The following is a 16,556-nucleotide window of genomic DNA, read 5'->3' on the forward strand; positions in this document are numbered from 1 at the left end:
CTATCGTATTGTCTCCTATCGTGTCGTATTGCAACATATCGTATCGTATCGTATCATATCGTGTCGTATTGCAACATATCGTATCGTATCGTCTCATATCGTGTCATATTACAACATATCGTATCGTATCGTCTCCTATCATGTCGTATTGCAACATATCGTATCCTATCCTATCCTATCGTATCCTATCGTACCGTATCGTATCGCATCATCTCCTATTGTGCCTTATTGCACCATATCTTATCGTATCGTATCGTCTCATATCGTGTCGTATTGCAACATATCGTATTGTATCGTCTCATATCGTGTCGTATTGCAACATATCGTATCGTATCGTCTCATATCGTGTCATATTACAACATATCGTATCGTATCGTCTCCTATCATGTCGTATTGCAACATATCGTATCCTATCCTATCCTATCCTATCCTATCGTACCGTATCGTATCGCATCATCTCCTATCGTGCCTTATTGCACCATATCTTATCGTATTGTATCGTCTCCTATTGTATCATATTGAACCATATCGTATCGTATCATATCCTATTGTGTCATATTGCACCATATCGTATCGTACCGTATCGCACCGTCTCCTATCGTGTCCTATTGCACCATACCGTATCGTAATGGTATTGTATCATCTCCTATGGCGTCGTATTGTACCATATCGTATTGTATCGTATCGTCTCCTATCGTGTCGTATTGCAACATATAAATAAAATATAAATTCTGAGCTTGACCCGCGACTGTCTCTAAAACGGTTTTCTCCTTCAAGCTCAATCGAAACAGACTTTTTGGCTGTTAATTAATTAATTAATTGAAAAAACATTATCGTATCATTTTTTCAGCTTTTATACTTTGATGTCTGAATGTTATACTCATGAATAAAAATTCTGCAGAACCCCAACAAGTTTACGGCATATCCTCCATTTCCCCGTTCTAAGAATGAACTTATGTTTACTTGATAGTTACTTTATCTTTTCTCGTTAATTACTTGCTCTGATTCTTGATTTTTTATTCCGTCCCTGCCTTCATCAGATGCTCAGGATTAATGACACAACACACAGCTCATTTCCATATAATTTAATTTCAAAAATAAATCTTTTTTTAATATCTCTTCACCCACAATAACTTCATAAACATTATTGGATTTCTGTAAACAAATAACACTTAAATACACTCTATCATTTATTCTAGAATCTTTGTATTAAAGCAGTAAAGTTACATACAACACAACATCCCTGTGGACTTCACTATGAAACTAAATCCCTTAAAATTTTACCTTAAATATCCCCTGATTCACCCAATAAATCAGGATATCTTAATGGGTTTTAATGGGATTGTAATTATTGGCTTTGTAGGCTGTAAAACACCTTTAAAATTACCAATAACTTTCCCCTTAATTTACCATATTACCATTTTTGTTTTGATCTAAGGTGTTATTAAGGTTGGTTCATGCTCAAGTGCAAGTAAGTGATATTATAAGGGATTCTGACATAGGTGTTTAAAAGGTTTACCCCAGATAGAAGATAAATTAACTGATAAATGTACTGTACTATATTAAGGGATTTTTAAGGGGTTTTCCGTTCAGATTAAGGGTTGTTTGAAGGATAAATTAATTTACAGTGTACCTTAAAAGTGCCTTATTTTTTCATTCAAGTTGAACATGTAATGAGAGCTTTAATGCCATGTTAAAGTGTTTTTTAACCACTTAAGTCCACTTGAATCAGAGAGAAAACCCATTAAAATACCCTCAATCCATTAATGACTGCAACATATACCCAAAACAACCCATTAAATACCTGAATACTAAATAATAATCCCTTAAAACATCAGTACTTTTTTTCTCGTTTCAGATCATTAGATCCCAACCTTAATAACACCTTACGATGATAATTAATTTGTAAAGTAAGGTGTTTTTAAGAACAGATTAAGGGTTAGTTGAGGGGTAAATTAATTTACAGTGTACCATAAGAGTGCCTACATTTTTGTCATTTAAGATGAACGTGCAGGGAGGGTGTTGACGCCATTTTAAGGTGTTTTTTAACCACTTAAATCCACTTGAATCCTAGAGAAAACCCATTAAAATACCCTTAATCTTTTTAAGTCTGCAACATATACCCAAAATAACCCATTAAATACCTGAACACTGAATAAAAATCCCTTAAAACATGAAAATGTTTCAGATCATTAAATCCCAACCTTAATAAAACCTTATGATGATAATTATTGTGTATAAAGTAAGGTGTTTTTAAGACCACATTAAGGGTTATTTTAAGGGTAAATTAATTTACACTGTGCCTTAAAAGTGCCATAACTTTTCATTTAAGTTAGACATGCAGGTAGTGCTTTAACACCATGTTAAGTTTTTTTCCCCACTTAAATTCAATTGAATCATTGAGAAAACCCCTTAAAATACCCTTAATCCATTAATTTCTGCAACATATACTCAAAATAATCCATGAAATACCTGAATACTGAATAAAAATCCCTTAAAACATCAGTACTTTGCCACCGAAAATGTTTCAGATCATCAAATCCCAACCTTAATGACACCTTATGATAATTAATGTGTAAAGTAAGGTGTTTTTAAGAACAGATTCAGGGTTATTTAAAGGGTAAATAAATTTACAGTGTACCTTAAAAGTGCCTTAATTTTCCATTTAAGTTGAACATGCAGGGAGGGCTTTAATGTCACGTTAAGGTGTTTTTTTTTAACCACTTAAATCCACTTGAACAGATAGAGAAAACCCATTAAAATGCCCTTAATCTATGGGTGTCTGCAACATATACCCAAAACAACCCATTAAATACCTGAATACTGAATAAAAATCCCTTAAAACATCAGTACTTTGCCACTGAAAATGTTTCAGTTTATTAAATCACAACCTTGATGACACCTTAGGGTGATAATTGATAGGTGAAGTAAGGTTTTTTTAAGGGTAGATTAAGGGTTTACTAAGGGATTGTTAAGGTATTTTTGTTTCATAGTGTTTTAAAGGATAAAGGTGTCACTTAAGTCTTTTTCGAGCTCTTTCTGACTCCGAGTGCTCTTTTATTTGCTGTGTTTGTGGTTTGGGGAGAGTTCGTCTGTGTCACTTCACAGCTTCCTCTTCCCGCCAAGTCACGCCAAAAGAACTCCCATCATGCCTCAGCAGGAACCCAGACGTCCCCCGTGGCGTCAGGCGGTCCATCCCAGTCCTGAGCGGCTCTACAGGTTTCAATTTGGGGTCATCCCAGTGCACAAAATGAGGGGTTAAGGTTCCTTTGTGGTTAAAGTGTCGTCCCGTGTGACCTCTTCCCGTCCTCACCTGGCGTCCTGAGCCACGCCCAGCGGGTGGAGCCGTCCTGAGTCCAGCAGCATCCTCCCCAGCCAGTGTAAAAGCTGCGAGTACCAGTGGATCCCATCACCATGGCTCCCAGTGGATCCAATCCAGCTGTGGATGAGCCGGAGTGGTGAGAAGGCCCAGTGAGCCAGCCAGTGCTGGTCCACCACAGCATAGCAGGACGCCACCACCCCGTCCACCACCACCGTCCCCTGCGGGGTCAACGGTGCAAACGCCCCCCTGCTCACCCTCATGCTGACCCGGGTGATCCGAGACAGACGCCCCCATCCCGCTTTCCCCTCTGACACCAGCACACACTGTCCCGGCTGGGTGTCGCTGGCGTACACAGTCCTGAGGGCGCCACGGGCTGGCAGCGCCCCCTCTGAGCAGTTCCCCTCAGACACAAATATCAGGTGGGCGGCGGTGAGTGACAGGCGGGCTCCGGCTTCTGTGTGCAGAGTGTAGAAGAGCTTCCGGGTGACGGGGTCGCGGTCCAGGAAGAGCAGGACTTCACTGTAAAGCAGCTCCCCGCTGCCATCGCTGCCCGCCGACGCCAGGACGCGCTCACCCGGGCGCAGGTCGTTGATGGGCTTCTGAGCGCCGCTCGCCAACGTCACCAAGGCCTCGCCGGGGAAACAACCTCCAGATTTAGCCGCCACGGAGTGATCTGAAAGACAGATGGAGGGACAGAGACGAGGACATCAAACAGGATGTTAACTTTCCTGAAGTACGGAGGCTCAGTGGTGCCAGGAAAAAGAAACAGGAATGATAAAAATAAAAATACTCATTATAAGTTAAAAACAATTCAAATTCAAAACTATGATGAAATATTGACATAATTCATCCAAATTTTACCAAAGAAACATTTTTTTGACTCAGTAGATTAATTCAGTTTTAGATAGAAGAATTTTTAATCATTTTAAAATTGACTATTATCTTACAATTATTAATATAAAAAGGCACAAAAAATTAGAGATGACAAATTAGATTTCCAAATGATGATTTTCATTTAAATTTTTTATGAAAATTTATAATAATAATAATAATAATTAGTTAGTTGATTTTTAAATTTTGTCAATAAATTGGATTTTTTAATGTATTTTTGAAAAAGTCATTTAAATGTTACCTTAATTTCAGTAAATTAATTTTAAGTAAATTTCATCTTATTTTTTCTATCTAAAAAAGAATGTAAAAGTATTTAATGTTACATTTAAATTTTTTACATTTATTTTGAATTTTTATTCCTATTTCTTTTTTTATTTTGTTTGTCAGTAAATAAGATTTTTAAATGATTATTTTCATTTAAAATATTACTAAAATGTATATTATACATTATATAAAAATGTATACATTTATTTATGAATATAATAATTTTTCTACTTAAAAAAGAAGTGAAGAGTATTAGTATATATTATATTTAAAAAGTTTATTTATTTATTTTGAATTTTATTCAGAATTTTTTTGTCAGTAAATTCAGTGTCTAAAATTTGATTATTATCTTACAATTATTGACTTACAAAGTTCAAATTTTTAAACTTTCTCTTCTAATTTTAACCTGCTATTTTTATCTTTTGCATTAGTAAGTCACAATTATGACATTGCATTTCATAATTTTGATTTTCAAAATTACAGTTTTGATTTGATTCAACATAATAACTTTGTATCTTATTATTTAACTGACTAATTTCATCTTTGAAATTATTAAACAATAATTTAACTTTGTGGATTTTTAGGTCAACATGATGAGATACGTTAAAACTGCAAATGTTTATAATTAACCAGGAGTATTTAAATTTTTCATCAACATTCCCCTTTTGTTGTTCTGGCATGAATGAGCCTCCATACAACAGGACTTGAGCACACAATAAATCTTTTGACCTCCCTGTAGCTAAATATTGACTCTTTTCTTTCCTCGTCTGGACATAAAAGAACAATAAGCAGATAAAAGCTGCTGTTTGCAGCGCTGAATAACGACACGCTGCGAGTATACATCTGTACACATGTGAGTCCAGGCTGGATTGTGTCCGAGACAAAGCGCCCCAGCACTCGAAAGTGACACTCGAGGACCTTATCAAATCTATCTGGGGATAAATATTTGGGGAAGGCAGGAAAGCCAAGGCCAGGTGATAAGATAAGTCACCTGAAGGAGGAAGGCGCAGAGCAGGAAAACCAGTCAGCGGGTTAATCATCTGACAAACGGACACCAACACGTGACTCCAGGTCAACTCCAGGACGCTCAAAATGTCTCGTCCAGGTTTAAATACGCAGACTGGAGGATCTACGGTTTGGCATTGAACATAAATTTGACCATTAATTAAAAACAGGAAGTTAGGAATCTTTAGTCTTGATATATGTATCTTACATTTTTTAAAAAAAATACACATATGTTTACATTTTTATTTATTTTTTATTTTATTTATTTTTATTTTATTTTATTTTTTTAAACAGAGTCCTGCAGGTATCAAGATTCAACAATAAGCTAAAAATGTTGAACTACAAAAATTAATTCATGAGAAATTGTGACAAAAATGGTGCCAAATTATGAGACCCTCAAGTCTGACTTTTTCATTGTCAAAATTTTTCATTTTGACTGTTTTGTATCAGTTCAGACTTTCAGTCTAGTTATTTTGATTAAGCGTGACTAATAATATATTCGTCATTCCTCGATTTGTTTTTGGCTTTCAACGCAGATACCTGGACATCATAGATGTAAATTTTGGGGTGGGACTCTCTGGCACAATACTTAAGTGGTTTGATTCCTACTTAAAAGACAGGAGTACCTTATTTCTGTATATCTGAGCCTCCAAAAATAATGTGGAGTTCCCCAAGGCTCCATACTGGGGCCTCTTCTGTTTACGTGCTTCCAGTGGTTCTGATTATGGAAAAAAACTAAATATTCTACCATAATTATGCAGATGAATTCACATAACAATGTCACCAGGGGACGATGGTCGACTACACGTGTTGACTGGTAGCATTGAACAAATCAATAATTGGATGTGCCGCAATTTTCTTCAATTACACAAAGAAAAAAACGGAGGTGATAGTTTTTGGAGCCAAAGAGGAATGATGAAAAGTTGGTGCTATTCATTTCTTACACTGCACTGTAACTTTTATTCTTGTATCTTATACCTGTCTTTGTACATTTTGAATTTTACTTTCTATTCTCAAGTTTTTTATTAAATGTCCTTTTGCTTTTTTGGTCCACTAGATGGTGCTGATGTTTTTTTTCCCTGGTGAGGTCAGCAGAGGTCAGTCAGCGGCATTTGGCAGGAAGTTCACCAGGCCACGTCATTTGTGTCACTCGCGTCACATCAGCCGCCTTGCTGGAATTCCTGTCTAGTCGCGTCACTCGTCATATGTCCCAGGAGGATCTCAATGCTGATTGACTATCATGATGCGAATCGGTCGCTCAGGTTCAGATTTTTCAACTCTTGGGAATAAGCGTGTGACTTGCTTCATTCATGCCGCTCAGTTCACATCGCCGTAATAGTGCCATGAAAAGCGATTGTTTTTGATTGAGACATCACTGCGTTTCCTGCCAGGACAGCACCACGAGAGCAGAATGCACGTCTAATTGCATCTTTACGTTGACTTTAAAGGTAATGCTTGTGCGACTTGTTTTATTCGCGCCTGGTGTGATCACAACCGTACCAATGGTGGGCCACATTTGGCCCAGGGTCCATAATCTGAGTATCACTGATCTGATCCATGTTGGTCGGTCATTCCTTTGCAAGATTGGTGGATTTAGAATCTAATCCTGGAACATAAGCTTCGCCACACAGACACTTTTCTTCATTATCAAACAAAAAGCACCAGAAACAGGATAAAACTCAAAGTATTACCTTCCTAACTCTTCCTGGTTCAATCACAGAAATATTTCTCGTCTTGTTGATGTAAAGCAGCAGAGGTCTGAGGTCAGCGTTAATCCCTGTGTGTTCAGTCCTTCACCTACAAGGTCCTGGTGCTTTGCTGCCCCCTAGTGGTTGTTTCCTCTTGTTGACTACAGTCCAGCCGCCCCCCTTAGAGCGCCTTTAACAAGGATTTAAGGGGGTTTGTTGGCTTTTTCTCAGCTGGCTGGATTTGTCTTCCCAACAACGTGTTTGTTTCTCTTTTCTTTGTCTTGTTTTGAGGAATTTTGAGGAAAAACAGAATAAAAAAAACAAAAGAATCAAAAACATGAAAAAAAAAATACCAACTTGATTGGTTGCCCTTCTGATCAAGTCAAGGACTGGGCCCTCGCAACCCGATCTGGGAGGGAAGGAGAGAAACAGGAAGGGGAAAGAGAGATACAGTAGGAAACAGGACAGAGACAGAGGGGGAAAAGAAAAAGGAAAATCTCAGTTACCACTCAGTGTCAAATGTGTCGAGGGGATGTTTAAACTCTGCACACTGTGCGACTTTCAGCACTTCTGTGTGTGTGTGTGTCCACGTCAGGGTCGCACACGTGTGTTAGTTTTCATGCTGCTACACATTTGTGGTTATGAACAGACACCAAGAGGAATATGTGGGACCTTGATGTGAGTGTGACGTCAAAAAGACAACGTTGAAATATAAGTTTCTGCAAATAACGAATACGTTACATTTGCATGTGTCATAGATATCACATCAACGTTTCTGAACTGACGTAGTTTATGAGCTGACTTAGGTTAGTGCCACAAAAAGCTAACATTTTTTACTGAGACATGGCTGCGTGTCCTGCTGGGATAGTGCAAAGAAACCCGGCTAAGAGACTTTGCTGCATTTTCTGCGTCGATAGTGCCATGAAAAGTGATTGTTTTTACCTAGATGTCATTAGGTTTCCTGCCGGTAAAGTGCCAAGAAAAGCAGTTGTTTTTTACCGACACATTGTTGTGGTTCCTGCCGGGATAATGCCACGAAAAGCAGCTGATTATTAATGAAAATGCTGTTTTTCCTGCCAGGTTAGTGCTGCAAGAAGCGGTTCTTTTTTACCAAGACATTGTTGCGTTCCCTGCCAAGATAGCGCCACACAAAGCAGCTGTTTTTAATTGCTGCGTTTCCTGCCAAGTTAGCGCCAAGAAAAGCGACAGTTTTGTTACGGCACATCGCTGTGTTTCCTACCAAGTTAGCGCCAAGAAAAGCGGCCGTTTTGTTACCGGCACATCGCTGTGTTTCCTACCAAGTTTGCGCCAAGAAAAGCGGCCGTTTTGTTACGGCACATTGCTGTGTTTCCTGCCAAGTTAGCGCCAAGAAAAGCGGCCGTTTTGTTACGGCACATCGCTGTGTTTCCTGCCAAGTTAGCGCCAAGAAAAGCGGCCGTTTTGTTACCGGCACATCGCTGTGTTTTCCTGCCAAGTTAGCGCCAAGAAAAGCGGTCGTTTTGTTACGGCACATCGCTGTGTTTCCTGCCAAGTTAGCGCCAAGAAAAGCGGCTGTTTTGTTACCGGCACATCGCTGTGTTTCCTACCAAGTTAGCGCCAAGAAAAGTGGCCGTTTTGTTACCGGCACATCGCTGCGTTTCCTGCCAAGTTAGCGCCACGAAAAGCGGTCGTTTTGTTTCGGCACATCGCTGTGTTTCCTGCCGGTATAGTGCCAAATCATGATCTCCCCTTAAACATAAAACCTAACCACATGTAACCACGTTGCTGTTGAAATGTCAAGTTTCAACACACCCACTTAATCATAACCTACAAACGTAACATATCCGTGCTTTGCAGAATCTTACAATGCGTTGTGTCCTGAGACTTCAATACCCATGAGCCTCAGCTGGTGTTAACTTAGAGAAGAAGCTAGTTAGAGCAGCAGCAAAATAAAAATTGAAATGGGAATAAAACCCAGCACCACAGCCCCCACATTCACCCAGAACTGACTCTGTTTCTACAAAATCAAATCTTTAGCTGTAGCTTCCCGTTAGCGGCACATTGTTCCGAAGTTCGTAACTCTGTGATTGGATGTTTGATAACAAAATGCACCCTGGGAATATATTCTTTATCACCACTTTGACGTTTTAACAGTAAGGAACTAGAATTTTCTCATGAAGTTGTTTTCCACATATGATTTAACATAGAGAGAGTTTAACATCCATTAAAGCCGAACTAGAGCTCCAACTGTCAGTCAGCGACACTTGTCTTTTTCCTGACCGCTGGACGGATGAAATGTCTTCCTCCACAGGTGACTCGGATTTTCTGCCTCTCACAAAGAGTCAGCACTGAGTACTAAACTGTGGACTTTCAAAACGTCCCATCAGCCACACTACTTACAACCTAGTTTTCCTAAATAATCAAAATTTGTGACAATGGCAAAAAGCCACAAACAGCTCACAGAAACTAAATTTCAGACATGATGTTGAGCTGAGGAAAGGTGGGGTGAGTGGAGACAGATGGAGCAAAGAGCTAGAGGCACCCAGACAGTTAAGATGCAAGCAAGAGGACAGTCAGAGACCAGGGATCGATGACGGGAAAAAATGTTAGAAAGGAAAGACAAGGCAGCGGAAGCAGTACCCGACTAAAGCTAAATACGAAACCAATGGAGTCCCTGTGACACAAAATTCAGCTGAATTTAGTGTGTAGTGTTCAAAAGTTTGTGAAACTGGTGCCGATATGACACCTGAGGTTGTGTAACCACCTGCACCGCTGCAAGCTAGATGTAGCCACGCTGCTGCAAAGTCTCCATCAGCTGGATTAGTAATAGAAAGAGAGTCCTGGAAGCAGCACCAGTTCAGTCCCAGTACACACTCAGCTTAAAAGTATCAGCAGAAATATTCGTTTTATTGTCAGCAGTGAGTTTTTCACCGTGGCACGCAATATGTCAAAATCGGTGCCATGTTGGAGAGGGCAAGACTTAATAAGTTTAATGCCATATAGGCTTGTGCTAATAACGTTAGCATGTTGTATTTGTGGGGAGAATGTGTCCAGATAAAGACAAGCGTTTATCAGGTCGGGTTCTCGACAATTTCTTTTTGGTGGTTGAACTGGTCGTTCTCATGCAGGAGTTTTAATGGACTGAATCAAGAGGTGACAGTGACAGAACAATGGAGCAGTTTAGTGGAGAACCCACGCCTCCAGCAAGTGTGTCGGACTTCGAAGCCAGTTTCCGTCGTCAACCCAGTCTCACTCCGAAGTCGTCGAACACCGGCACTTGGTCGGTGACTTCCAGTGTCAGACACCGACGAATAAAGGCTGTGCTTTCACGTTGGAATTATGACCATTATAAAGCATTTAATCCAGAAAAACCGCAGCCTCTCTGTTTACTTGCATTCGTCAACAGGCCAGTCCTGCCCTCTCCAAAATGGCGGTGAAGCTGAGCAGCCAATGAGGCGTCTGTGTTTCTATATCTATTAGATCTTTCCTGTACCTTAACCAAATGCCACTTACCTAAAGACCTACCTAAAGAAAATAAATCTTAAAGTTTGGCGTAGGTTCAGTAGGAACATGTTGGAACCCCTCTGTGAGACTTTTGTTTCCTCAAAGTCAGAAAGCCTCAGCTAACAGTCGTCGCATTATCGTACAGTTAGTCTTTGGAGCCCACTGAGGCCTTTACTTTGACGTGACTTGGATTCTACCCTCACCACTTTCCTCTCCTCACCTGACTTGACGCTGCAGTGGATGTGGGCCTTGGACTCGTAGTAGACCCAGTCGAACCCGGCCTCCACCGCCAGCCGCGCCAGCATGGCGTACTTGTTCCTGTCCCGGTCCGACGTGGTGATGTCCACCGCCCGGCCCTCGTAGTGCAGCGACTCCTCTGAGTGGTGGCCGTCCTCATCCCATCCCTCAGTGACCCGCAGCCGGACCCCGGGCCACAGGTTCATGACTGAGATGGCCAGAGAGTTCAGCTTGTCTTTGCAGCGCTGCGGCAAAACGGAAATCTGTTTCACACATATGCTCAACTGAAGCACACATACATAGATACGATTGTAGGTCCCGCCCACTGCAGCTTTTAAACCAATCAGACAGCAGCAGAAAAGTCCCCCATCACACCCGCTCACCCCTCATCTGTGGCTTCAGCCTTCCCACAATGCACCCCTGCTGTCCCGGCCTGATGTTTGCTCTCTGTGGTGAGCGGAGCGAGGCTATGTTAAGGATGGCTGGAGGGGTGAAGGGGGGACTGTGAGGTTATGGGGTGGTTAGGTGACGGTGGGTGGAGGGGAAGGGGGGCTGCTACATGAACAAGAGGTCCTCAGCGTCCCTCTAAACCTGGAGTCTGGTCAGGGTGAGCAAACACAAGGTGAGAGCGCCGATTGAAGGACTCATTCAACTCCCTTCAGCTGCCGCAAATAAATCCTCCAGTCGGCTCCGTTAATCTCATCCACACCCAGGCCGCATTGTCAGGGCGACTGAGGGGGGGTCGAACCAGATTTATCCAATGAAATAAATCAAAGGATACCTCAGATACACCTGGTGTGATTTTTAGAAATTAAAGGGGAAGAATTTGTTCAAAAAACAAACAACATTTGTACATTATTATGTCGCAGATTTAACTTTGATGAAACTTAACATTTCAACATGACTGTGACAAACGTGGTTATGTTCAGGCACAAAACCACTTGGTTATGGTGAGAAAAACATCGTGATATTGATTAAAATACCCGGTTTTGGGGGCATGATCTCTGCTGGAAACACACAATGTCTCAGAAAAAAACAACCCATTTTTATGTCCCTTATCCCTGGTGGAAAAGCAGTTTGGGAGCTAAAGCTGCAAGGAAACAGTCACTGGTAGCTACAAACACCCATGTTTGGGGGCTAAAGCTGCAAGTTATCAGCCATGGGCAGCTACAAACACCCATGTTTGAGGTCTAAAAATCCACTAAAAAACGCCTACATTTGGGGGCTAGGAAGAGGCTGGAAAAACAGCCATGAGCCATTAAAAAAAACATGATTTGGGGCTAAACTGCCGCTGGAAAAACAGCCATTGGTTGCTAAAATGACACCCATGTTTGGGGGCTAGGAAGAGGCTGAAAAACAGCCGTAGGTCGCTACAAACACCCACATTTGGGGGCTGAAAAGCCACCAGAAAAACAGCCAAAGAATGCAATAAACAACCGCATTTGGGGGCTGAAAATCTGCTGGAAAACAGCCTTTGGTCACTAAAAAGACACTTATGATTGGGGGCTGAAAGGACATTTTAAAGACAGCCATGGGTCAGTAAAAAACACCCACATTTGGGGGCCAAACAGCCAAAGATCACACAAACAATCGTGCTTGGGGGATAAAAAACCCCCTGAAAAATAGCCATGGATCACAACAAAACACCCACGTCTGGGGGCTAAAAAGCTGCTGGAAACACAGCCACCTTTGAGGTCTAAATATCCGCTGAATAAACAGCCATGTTTGGGGGCTAAAGCTGCGGGAAACACAGCCTTGGATTGCTAAAAAGACATCTATGTTTGGGGGCTAGGAAGATGCTGAAAAAACAGCCATCAGTCACTGAAAAACACCAAGGTTTGGTGGCTAAAATGTTGCTGGAAATACAGCCATGGGCAGCTACAAACACCCATCTTTGGGGCCTAAAAAACACTGGAAAAACAGCCATTGGTCACTGAGAAACAGCCACCATTGGGGGCTAAAAAGCCGCTGGAATAACAGCCATAGTTTGCTAAAAGGCGCCTCTGGTTGGGGGCGAGGAAGACGCTGGAAAACGGGCTGGGGGCGAGCTGCCATTTACTCAGCTTGTTTCTCTGATAACTTTAGATCCAGACGCTCAGGAGGTTTTAACTGTCTCACGTTATAAACCAGTGTTTCTCTGATGCTGTTTGGCTCATGGCAGAGGAGCTGCTCGCCCAGCACCTGCTGACGTGAGCTCACCTGTTCTCTCTGATAACCGATCAGAACAAACTCATTTAAAGCTTGTTGCTTTCACTGAAAGAAGAATCTAAATAATACGAAACTTTCTGAGCAAACTGGAGCGAACAAGTTGTTTTATGTGTCATTTTTAAACTTTATTCCAACATATTTTTACATATTTGATTCTTAAATGTTCATTTAAACAGTTTAATTGGTTGATTAAAAGTAAAGATATGAAGCTTCAAAGACTGCTAATGTCTGAATTAAGCCCAGAGTTTCATCTGTAAGATTTATTTCCCCTGACTGACAGATGAAATTGAAGAAATCTAAATTAGGTTTCTGGAGTCGCATGACTACAGGAGGTCCTGTATTCCCCCTGCAGCCTCTCAAAGCATCTCGTTTCATGACTCTCGGCCCATTCAGGAGCGAAAGTGGGATTAAACCCCATAAATGTCTCTTTCCATGTCGGCTGTGATAAGAATAGCTCGTGTCTCGGGTGGCCACAGATGCCTTTTCACGGTGTTCACTGTGGATTTTAACGTCTTGTGTTTTCTCTGCGGTCGCAGCAACGAGCTGGACTTCATAAATCAGACGATACATTTTGTTGGTTTTCCTTTCAAGGTATACAGATCGACGGGGGTTTCTGTAGGAGCGGTTGGAGCACTAAACCGCTGGCTGCACAAACATTGGACGCGCGGGGCTGACAACACGCGCCTATGCACACCTTTTTACGCTGCAAAAAAAAAAAACGGACCTCTGAGCAGGTCACCTGGTCACACGTGGCGCCTGGGAGTCTTGTTTTCACGAGATGCAGAGACCCAAAGTGTCTTCTCTTGGTTCCAGTGCGGCTGGATTGTTTTGCAGCGACTTTTACGCGTCGGGAAATCCGAGAAATCAGAAATAAACTGGCACTTTTGCGCCCATTTACATGCACATTACAAAGAAACTGAGCCTAATTTAAAAGCCCACATTAAATATGAATAATGAGACTTTCTGCTGCGTGTCTTCACCCCTGAACAGTCGCGTCTGTGTGCAGCGCAGCGCCCCGGAAAAAGCGAATAAAAAATAAAGAGGCGAGAGGAGGAGGAGGAGGAGGAGGGGGGGGGGGAATCCGTATAATTAAAGCTTCGACACAAGCGAAGCTATTTCTGCACATGTGCGCTGCGAAAACAAACAAAAAGTAACACGGAATAGTAAAAGACAAACAGGAGGCTGTCTCCTGCGGCTTGGAGCCCATAAATTGTGTGCAGGTCTGCACCGCGCGCTGCAAGAAATGTCCACTTTGGAGACGTTTGGCGCAAATAAAGTTGGTCTTTCTTGGCTTTCACATTTAGGAGTAAGTTTCAGGGGGAGTTAGGAGCATCTTGGGGAAAATCAGACCATTGAAATGAGCTCATTTTGTAACTTCAGACTCATCTCTCTTTGCTGGTTTCCCATCTTCACTTCAAAGACCTCATCTTGCCCGTTTCTCCCGGTAAACCCAGCCGAAGTGAGCGGCACCGGCGGGTATTTCTTGCAGTGCGCGCACCGAGGTGACAGCTCCAGACTGGAAGTGCGCGCTTTCATTCCCCCCACGTGGGTCTGTGGACATAAGCGCTGCAGCTCGCGGAGAGAGGAAGCCCGCGGTCACAAGAGCCAGATATAAATACTTTATTCCCGGGGAAATTGGGAGTCAAATAAATTCCACCCGGGGCCCACATCAATGACGGTGTCGTAAAAATTTTTGACAGTCCAAAAAGGCGACTGTTAACTCTGGCCAGTGGGGCTTAAAAAAACGCAAAAACGGTAAACATCGGTCCACGCTTGACCCCGGGGCTCTAACCAAATACGACTTTTGGCTGTTTTTTCCACCAAAAAACATGATGTAAAACAGAGGACATAGTGTTTTAATTAAGAGCGACCGCTTTTCCATACATTTTTAGACGGGGTTGCCCTCGTTTTACGCACGAGCTGCCCACAGTGAACCTCTGAGAGTCGGTGTGGAGGCAGGAGAGCAGAGGAGAGCTCTGATTCAAGCGTCCACAAGCCAGAAACAAACTGTGTCAACAGCTGCGGGGGGATTTTAGGAATTGACTGAGGCAAGAGTTGCGCAAAGAGAAAAAATCCACCTTAAAAACATCCAAACATGTCAGAAAGAGTCTAGTTCTATTCAAAATAAACTGACTTGTGGCATTTATAAGCATCACTAAAAAAACGTATCTTTTGTTAGATTTGATCCAAAGTCTGAAGAAAAATGTGAGTTTTGTTTGTTGAGGCAGATTTTTCCGCAGTGCCGAGCCTTGAGTCAACAAGACACGCGGAGAAAGATAACAGTGTCCACGCGTTTAAAGACTGGGCAAAGTGCACTTAGTGAAATAACTCCTTACTGAAAAAACAAGTTTAAAAGGCTCTACGGTGTCCGAGAAGGGTTACCTGCGTCATCATGCGATCTGCACCTGTGTTCTCCTCATCCTTGAAGATGATGTCGGGGTTGTAGTTCGGGGTGAGCTCCTTGAAGCGCTCAGAGTTCCGGGTAATTTTCCCTTCGTATCTCCCGCTGGCCCCCAGAGTCTTCTCGGCCACGTTGGGGCTGAACTGCTTGTAGGCGAGCGGCGCGAGCTTCCGCGGCGGCCGCCTCTTGCCATAGCCTCTACCCGGCCCGCAGCCCTCGCTGACCGGCGAGAGGAGAAAGGCGCACCCGGCGAGGCACGTCACCAGCGTCGGGAGCAGCATTCCGCCCCGGGGCCGGTCTGTAGCCCCCCGGCCGGTGGCCAAATGTCACCGCTGTGTTTCCTCAGATGTGTGTCACCCCACTTTGTAATTTTAGAGTGGAGGTAAAGCAGCAGGACTCACTCCCGAGTCCCCAAAAGTGGCCATTCCCGGCGCGTAAAAGTGGCCAGTGCGCTGCTGGAGACGAGCTGGAAAGATAAACCTGTCCCTGTGAGCTGCTGACACCCTCCTGTCCCGAGTGCACGCGGAGGCAGGGGCATAAATAGGCGAGGTGAGTTTATCTTGGCAGGCAGGTTCAAAGCTGTCTCTCTGTGTCGGAGCTGTGAGAAAAGGGGCTGCAGACAGACACGGAGGCGCGCGGTGCGTAAGTCTGGCTGCGCCTGTTGGGCACGGCGGTCAAAGGGTGTCCCCGCAGCGGTTTCTGCCTCTCGGGTTTGTTCTCAATGCGTCCCTGTGGCGCAGGGCTGTTGGCAGAAATGGAAATGGAAGAGATCCTACTACAGCACAGATGAGGTGCCGCGGGAGAAGAAGGAGACCGCGCCCTGCTGGACCTGCCCTCTGCTCCGTCTTCTCCTCCCATCGGGGTGGCACAGGCCCCGCGGCCGCCTTCATCTGCTTATTGTCAGCCAAGAGGACACACAAACACCGAGCCACGAGACTGTCCGGGCCGGCGCGCGCTCGCCCTCTGTCCTTTGGACCCTTGTGTCCAAGTTCAGACGCGTGAGCAGGAGCGCAGGTGCGCGCGTTAAAACTCTCCCACCGCTCCTCTGGAAGGTTTA

The 16,556-nt window shown here is 43.2% G+C and overlaps 1 protein-coding gene across 1 annotated transcript; it reads right to left on the minus strand.

Annotated features, from left to right (window-relative positions):
- Window positions 1-1,079: 1,079 nt before the first annotated feature.
- On the minus strand, window positions 1,080-16,556 carry LOC126402719 (indian hedgehog B protein-like). The gene is made up of 3 exons (XM_050064921.1): window positions 15,481-16,556; window positions 10,874-11,135; window positions 1,080-3,995 (listed from the first exon to the last, which is right to left on the minus strand). Exons 1-3 carry the CDS (start codon window positions 15,778-15,780, stop codon window positions 3,310-3,312), a joined length of 1,248 nt encoding a protein of 415 aa, XP_049920878.1. The 5' UTR covers window positions 15,781-16,556; the 3' UTR covers window positions 1,080-3,309.

Source organism: Epinephelus moara, chromosome 16 (assembly GCF_006386435.1).
Source record: "Epinephelus moara isolate mb chromosome 16, YSFRI_EMoa_1.0, whole genome shotgun sequence".
Taxonomy (NCBI): domain Eukaryota; kingdom Metazoa; phylum Chordata; class Actinopteri; order Perciformes; family Serranidae; genus Epinephelus; species Epinephelus moara.

Coding starts and splice junctions, on each gene's coding strand:
- LOC126402719 (XM_050064921.1), bottom strand. CDS start 15,780: ATGCTGCTCCCGACGCTGGTGACGTGCCTCGCCGGGTGCGCCTTTCTC. Junction 11,136..15,480: donor CAGATCGCATGATGACGCAG/GTAACCCTTCTC, acceptor GTTTTGCCGCAG/CGCTGCAAAGACAAGCTGAA. Junction 3,996..10,873: donor CCACTGCAGCGTCAAGTCAG/GTGAGGAGAGGA, acceptor TCTGTCTTTCAG/ATCACTCCGTGGCGGCTAAA.